At 36.7% G+C, this 6968-nt stretch overlaps 2 protein-coding genes across 3 annotated transcripts; one reads left to right on the top strand and one right to left on the bottom strand.

Moving 5' to 3' along the window:
* Nucleotides 1–982: 982 nt before the first annotated feature.
* Nucleotides 983–4098, top strand: LOC107762187 (F-box protein At3g12350-like). 2 transcript variants are annotated; one of them, XR_012699946.1, is made up of 3 exons: nt 983–2116; nt 3295–3855; nt 3998–4098. XR_012699946.1 is itself a non-coding variant. In XM_016580524.2 (2 exons), the coding sequence occupies exons 1-2, from the start codon at nt 1205–1207 to the stop codon at nt 3766–3768; spliced, it is 1386 nt and encodes a 461-aa protein (XP_016436010.2). In that variant the 5' UTR covers nt 983–1204; the 3' UTR covers nt 3769–3965. The 2 variants fall into 2 exon arrangements, 1 of the variants encoding a protein (XP_016436010.2); XM_016580524.2 differs by lacking the exon at nt 3998–4098 and having other exon boundaries at nt 3295–3965.
* A 771-nt stretch (nt 4099–4869) lies between these two features.
* On the bottom strand, nt 4870–6660 carry LOC107783881 (LIM domain-containing protein WLIM1). Its single transcript, XM_016604908.2, has 5 exons — nt 6314–6660; nt 5772–5868; nt 5654–5697; nt 5467–5556; nt 4870–5357 (listed from the first exon to the last, which is right to left on the bottom strand). Exons 1-5 carry the CDS (start codon nt 6446–6448, stop codon nt 5142–5144), a joined length of 582 nt encoding a protein of 193 aa, XP_016460394.1. The 5' UTR covers nt 6449–6660; the 3' UTR covers nt 4870–5141.
* Nucleotides 6661–6968: the final 308 nt, after the last annotated feature.

Here is a 6968-nt window from a genome sequence, read left to right as displayed (position 1 = left end):
CTGTTTACCTCGAAAATATGAGTCACAATTAAATTTGATTAGTGGTTTTAAATATATGTGATTTAGTTCAATAACAATTAATAATCAAGAAATATGAAGTAGAAATGAAAGATAGAAGTGAATCAAACCAATGTTACTTAGCAGCAGTGACCTCGAGTTTGGTGACCTCGAGGTGGCTTAGGGCAGTAAGAACAATTAAGTAGGAAAAGCAAAGTAAGAATAATAAAGCTGAAGGACAATTATGATGACACTATGCAAAAAAGTAGAATATATATTCTTTGTTCAATGATTAGATGATTTTACAAATAATTGTGGTCCCCTTTATATAATAGGGGAACCCTAAATAAATAATATTTCTATTTACAGTAAGGAATATTCTTGGTACAGCTCTCTAACCGCCTAGTACGGAATCGTACAATCATATTCCGGGATTTACGCCATGACTTAGGGGACGTGGCAGGAATCAAACTCGTTCTGGTACAAATCCATAACCGTACTATTTCGGGATCGAGCACACTCGACCTCGATATGCATCGTACTTCGCCTTCGAACTCGGGTCTGGTCCCTCGAGTTCAAACTTGATCTTGCCCGGACTCGGACTTAGGACGGGCCCTCGAGCCTATAAGTCGGAGGCATACGATTTTGACCGTATACAACAACAATTTCACCATCTCCTCAAATTGTAAGAAGAAAGTTAAAAAGGTAAAGCTAGACGCCATAATCAGATTATCAAATTACTTAAATTTACATTATCATATTTTTAAAATTAAGTAATCAGGTGAAAATTTTTGGATTATCTTTATGAGTAATTTTTATCATTATCAAATTACCTAACTTCTAAACTTAGTGGGTAAACTGAAAAACGAAATAAGCAAGATGCTCTAATATCATTACTCTGTTAAATCTAAGTTACCAGGGTAATTTTTTACCAATTACGTTACTCCATAGAGTAAATTTTTTGTTTATTTTTCCGTGCAAGTTTCCCAGCTGAATCCAAAGATAGTCATCGGCCATTGAATGACAGATCAGAAGGGAATAATTCCATTTCACACATAGCATCATTCCCTCGTCAAAATCTTCTCCTACTTTTATCTTCTGTTCAATAAAACCTGTTTACTTCAACAAATCCAATCTTCTTTCTCAAACCCTAAATCAAACCCTCAATCCATAGCAAAAAGCAAGAATCTCGACAATTTCGAAGAAAATGGCAAAAACAGATGAAATTCACACCATTTCCTTATCATTCACTGATTTCCCAGAAGATGTGCAGCTCTGTATCCTCTCTTTTCTCACTCCTTTAGATATCTCTAATTTCGCCTGCACTTCAAAGCGCTTCGTCTCTCTTTGCCGTGATGACCCAAGACTCTGGTTTCCCATGTGTCACCGCAAATGGGGATCCAAAACCCATATTAACAAATGGGTTAATAACGGTAAATTCTCATATAAGCTTCTTTACAATACCCTTTTAGAGTACGAGAATCTCATTGGCTTCTGGCGCCTCAGTGGTGCTGATTCTGATACTGATTCCCCTTTAATCTTTTTTGAGTGGGGTCCATTTTATATAGCTGGTTCAAGGGTCAAACCCGCAAGAAATTGTACTTATGGAGTGATAAAGTCGCCATTTTTATGGATGGGTTTTAACTCTAAGGGTGAAGTTGTCAATTATCTTGATCCTGAAGGGAGGGTTGAATTATCAGAAAATGTGATGAATTTAGATGATTTGGGTTTTGGGGATAGTGAATTGATTCAGGTGAATGTGAATTTCATGGGAAAAACTCATGTTGTTCTGGAAGAAAATTGTGGCAGTGCATTTGGGTATTCTTGTAATTCTCCACAGAATAGAGGAGGATTCAGGAAAGTTTCAAGCTCAGGGAACATGAGGGAAGAGGAGTACGGGGATTTATGCGGGTCCCCCGGGAGCTTGCCGGACAGGTTAATGTCCGAGATTTATCAGTATTTTGCGAACAAGACAAGTCCTGGTGGGAATGGGTCGTCGAGGAGGCAGAGAAGGAGGGAGAGGGAAAGGCAAGGGAGAAAGAAGTGGGAGCCTGAACATTATGTGAAAATAGTGAATTGTTCGCCTACTCCAGCCAGGCCTTTGCAGGGCTTGTGGAAGGTCTTGTTCCCGCTTCTTTCTGTTTATATATTATGGCAAAACTTGATTTTAATCAGCTGTTTTGTTTTTTCTCGAAATTAAGATTTGGCCTTTGGTTGGTTCTTAAAGACTTGCATAAGTAAAAAGCATCAAACTTTATAGAGATAACTAGCTAGCAGGTTAAGGTGTAACCAAAGGCTAACGAAGTATAAGTAAAAGTAAGTAAAGAGGAAAACTTTGTAGTATTGACTAGGTAGAGCCTTGATTTATCATAAGATTTAATTGCTTGTGTTTGTAATCCGGGTAATATTCAGGTCTTTGTTCTGGTGTCGAATTGATAATAAAGTATTAATCTTCAGTGAAGTGTAAGAGCAAGGTTGTACGGCACTAAAACCAAAAGCACAATGAATATTAGCGTTTAAAAGCCAAGTCACCGGTCTAGGCTAACTGTCTTCAAACCCCCCTAAGCTTTGGTAAACTAGCTCTAGCTCTACAACATTATGATGCCACTAACCATTAAGATTTCTGACTTGTTTTACCAGAACTCTTATTGTTTTCTGATTTTGGGATAATGACCTGAAGGTATGGTGATTATTCCTTTCAGTAAGAAGAACCATTTGACTGTGTTACTAATGATGCCCTTTACCATAAGCAATCCAGGTACCCCGTACAAGTACCTCAGACCTAAACTTTTGAAACCCAAATGATTTGAGTAATAATTTCTCAAGCAATACGTATATCTGGACTTGTACATTCGAATTAAATGCTGGTTTTGCTTGAAGGTTTAAGTGTCCTACTGTCTCTACCGAGGAATTTTACAGCTGTAGGTGTTTCTGCTGTATCCCTTCGTGTCCTTACCATGAAGATATAGGTTTTACTAATTCTTTCAAATCAAGGTTTAACTTCAATATATTAATTTTTCTATGGATCTGTAAGATTCCTTCAGCAGTCATGCTCGATGAGTCTTAATCTAACTTTTCGTTGGGCGCTAGTTTATTTATAGTGTATGCTATTACATCATCCGGTCATCCTCATTGGTAACATCCATTGACTTATGATGAACTGCATGAATCTCAGAGTATTTGGTTTGCCAGTTTGTATATTCGGTGTACTTCCCTCTTGCTGAATGGTAGCATCTGGCCATGCTTAACTGCCAAAAGACTGCTTATCTGATGTTTTGGTTTTACTTTTCACTGCAGGGATTCTGTGATGACATGACTTTGGATTTCTTCCTTGTCTCATATGATGATGTTGGTGGTATCACTTGCAGAAGGGTTGTGGAATTATGTAAACCTTTCTCTGCCTATGCCCCAGTATTTTGGACTTCAAATACCACATTCATTGAGTCGCCTTTATCTTCAGAAGAAGAAAACATATATGAGAGTCGCATACATATTCAGCCCCTTGCTGAAGCTGGTGACCCATGTGAGATTCTGCCTAGTTCTGATAAGGGAGTTGTTTTGCGCATGCTTTGCATGAACTCAAGCTACGACTTGGTTATTCCTGATTTGGCAGGAAGCACTGTAAATCCTAGGCAGGCGGAGGGAAGGATTTGGCAGTATGAAAATGGGACATTTGGATACGGGTTTCTGCGAGACAATTACATTATAGACTTGAGGCATATTGCTCAAAATGGTCAGATATTTGACACAGCAGATATTTCTAGTGATTGATCTTGCTGCATAAATTAGTCAGACAAACATGCAGAAGGAAATTTCTAATTTATATTCTTTGTACATATTAGTTGGTTCTTGATGCTGGTAAGATTCTGGCTTTGTTGTAACATTTCGTGACAATAAAATATTGATTTCAATGTAAACTAGGTATTTTCAAGCTTCCTTTTCTGTGAATGGATTTAACTCTTTTCCTACTCTTCATGCTTTCCCTTTTGAATTCTTTCAGTTTCATTTTCGCATGTCAAGGGTGTAAAGATGCTTAGCTGATTACTTCATCTATCATGTAGAAGCTTTGACATACTCATTCATCAGCATTTAAAGTTTTCATTGTGCGTGTGGCATTTTATATCTCTATTCCCTCTCCCACGGTGTTGATTGTAATTTGTGGTTAGCTACTGGCACCTTCTGTCCCATGACTCTCACCAAATATTCATAGATCTCCAAGGACTTTCGGAGTTGAATGGCTGGTGAGTTTTGTGAAATTTAAAACATCCTGCTGATTACTGTTGCTTTTAAATTTTGTATACTGAGGAGTTTCTGATTCTTCACAAAACTTGTGTTTATGTTTCTATATATATCTGAAGTTTCATTTTAGCCTCTTGTTCCAATTTTTTTGCCTTTTCTTTTACCAAATAATTTTGCTTTTCCTGTCTGTCAAGTGTCCAGAGTGCTAATGGTATAATGTATAGCTATCCATAAAGTTCTCAGGTAGGGGAAAGGATGAAAGTGGGGGTGACAGAATGATTCTACAAGCAGGGTGCAAAATACAACGTTAATGGATAAACTTGGTAAGGTTGTTGAAATTTTTTATTTTTTTATTGTTCAGTTTATTTTTCAGTTAATAACTGTTTGTTCTGTTTTACTAGCAGGTAGACCACTCTAGCCTTGAAAAACTGGCAATGGAGAAATGACAGTTTTAAAAGTCTATGCTTTTTATGTAGTCTCTTTTTGCCCTGATAATAGGAACTTAATACTAGATTTCCTCAAAAGGATCTCTATAAGAGCAATCGAATTGGAGAAGAATCACCTTCCAGCATTTGGATCCTGTGAGATACAAAGAATTCCATAATTTGAGGTCGAAGGAGTGTGTTGCAAAGATTTGCATGGCACTGGGACAGCAAAACCGTGCTATATTCAACATTCACACAATACAAGTGAAGCACAAGAAACAAAGGTCAAAAATCTACACACAGAAGTAGACAATATATAGTTCAGCATCAAATTAATGGAAGTAGATGAGAGAAAACATAGGCTGCGGTGAAGAAGGAAGTGCATTCATAGAAGCTTCTGAAGGCATTAGATCCTTGAATAAAGCAAGATAGGTAAGACATGATTGCGGAAAGCTGAGGAGGAATCAAGTCGGTCGCTGTTTATGACTCTGCAGTAACTTCTGTTGTTGTCGCGGAATTCGTCTCATGGTCACCCTCAAGCTTGCTTAAGTTGCCTTTCTCCTTGATAAGTTGAATATGGTGATGTTTACAGTAGAGGCGCCCCTCATGTGCGATATAGTTAGAAGGGCTAATTACACAGCCCCCATGGCTACATTTGAAGCAGCTCTTGTGGTATGGCGTACCATTAACTGATACCTATTCCCACAATCATTAATATGTGTTACACAACATTAGCATAAAAAACAGTGCTAGACTGTGAACTTTTGGTTTATGTAACAAAAAGATTGCTAATTGGTGATGTTACCTTTTCTGTTGGGTAGACAGTTTTCTTGCAGCCAAAACATTTCTCTCTTGTTCCACCAAACATGCTTGTCACTTTAGCTACCTGTGGTTTCTGTTCCAAAGATGGAAATTGCATTTAGTAAGTGAAGTATAATATTCTGTGTCAGATACTTGTGGTTTCTGTTTCAAACAATCAACTTGTCAATTACCTCACTGTCAATGGGTTTATGCGGTTTCACAATTTTTGGTGTACCTGTAATATTTTGAATAGTCAATAAAATTTCTGTTTTGCAAATGTTATTTGGAATTATCCATGTTATCCTCTACCTTCAAAGCTTTTATCCAAACTGCCAGTTTGTTTGAAGAGCTGATCAAAGTGTGGTCTACAGTATAGAACTCCCTCAAAGGAATTGTAGTTGCCAAGCTGCCAATGGAATATAGTTGAAGAACAGTAATTAGTAGTCGCTCATTAAGCTCTAATACTTTGAACAATAGCATCTCCAAAGTAGATATGACTCACATAAGTTGGTATTATTGAATTAAAAAACTCAAATATATCTACTACTTCATTTGACCCTGAACAAGTCACATAAGACCATTTTACAGAGAGTTGCATGGCTATATCATATTAATATTTGCATGAAATAATTGCTGAATTTCACCTTCCAAATTGAAGATGAACATTGGAGTTAGATCTTGCAAAACCTTTGTATGGAATAGGGAGGAAAAGAAGAAAAATACTTTAAGCTGAACAAAAAAGATCTTACATAAAATCCATAAGTAAGATTTACATGAGAAAACTGTAGTCCTTTTTTGTTCCAAGCTTGGAAAAGATTTTAATGGAAAGGAAAAAATATTAGGAATTCTACCTTGAGAGTGCCCTTGCAGTGATGGCATCTGAAACAAGCTTTGTGATAAATTCTGTTATCTGCAGTTAATTTGTCAACCAGATAAACAGTTTTGTCACATGCCATGCACTTCTGTGTGGTTCCTGCAAATGCCATGGCTATATATGAGCAAGCTTTACAGAAAACAAAAATAGTCTTTGTAGCTCTTTCTTGATTTTCTGCAGCAAGAGGGTACACTAGGTTTTTGGTTTTTGGTTTTTGGAGAAAGACACTAGAGAGAATGGTGTTAAGATAAGGATGAGAAGCCAGAGAAAATATGATGATGAGGCTGAGAACAGCAATTTAACTAATTAGAGAAATAGACATTTTATCATTTGGCCCCCCAGTATACAGCACCTAACACCTCTGCAGACTTTTTCCTTTTCTTTTTCTCCATTATTTTTCTCATTTTTTAGAGCTTCTTATCTGTAATTATATTCTTTTTTGAATATACAAGAAGGAAGAAAGTTGAGGCTAAAAGAAAATAAGAATTAACCTAAATAGTTGTCTATCTAATCTCTTAAACTAAAAATAACCGGTGAATATATAACATATATATAATTTAATCAATGTATAATATCTATATATACCGGCTAGAAAAAATAAGCATTGAATCTGGCCGACCAAATTCACTATT

Source organism: Nicotiana tabacum, chromosome 16, assembly GCF_000715075.1.
Source record: "Nicotiana tabacum cultivar K326 chromosome 16, ASM71507v2, whole genome shotgun sequence".
NCBI classification, from domain to species: Eukaryota; Viridiplantae; Streptophyta; class Magnoliopsida; order Solanales; family Solanaceae; genus Nicotiana; species Nicotiana tabacum.
This window is presented reverse-complemented; position numbering and strand designations above follow the sequence as displayed.

What these genes read in the sequence shown, in the direction of transcription:
- LOC107762187 (XM_016580524.2), top strand. Translation starts at nt 1,205, where the DNA reads ATGGCAAAAACAGATGAAATTCACACCATTTCCTTATCATTCACTGAT. An exon ending in CTTTGCAGGGCTTGTGGAAG is followed by an intron (nt 2,117 to 3,294) that starts GTCTTGTTCCCG and finishes TTTTCACTGCAG; the next exon opens with GGATTCTGTGATGACATGAC.
- LOC107783881 (XM_016604908.2), bottom strand. Translation starts at nt 6,448, where the DNA reads ATGGCATTTGCAGGAACCACACAGAAGTGCATGGCATGTGACAAAACT. An exon ending in ATAAACCCATTGACAGTGAG is followed by an intron (nt 5,557 to 5,653) that starts GTAATTGACAAG and finishes TCTTTGGAACAG; the next exon opens with AAACCACAGGTAGCTAAAGT. An exon ending in CTGTCTACCCAACAGAAAAG is followed by an intron (nt 5,358 to 5,466) that starts GTAACATCACCA and finishes TTGTGGGAATAG; the next exon opens with GTATCAGTTAATGGTACGCC.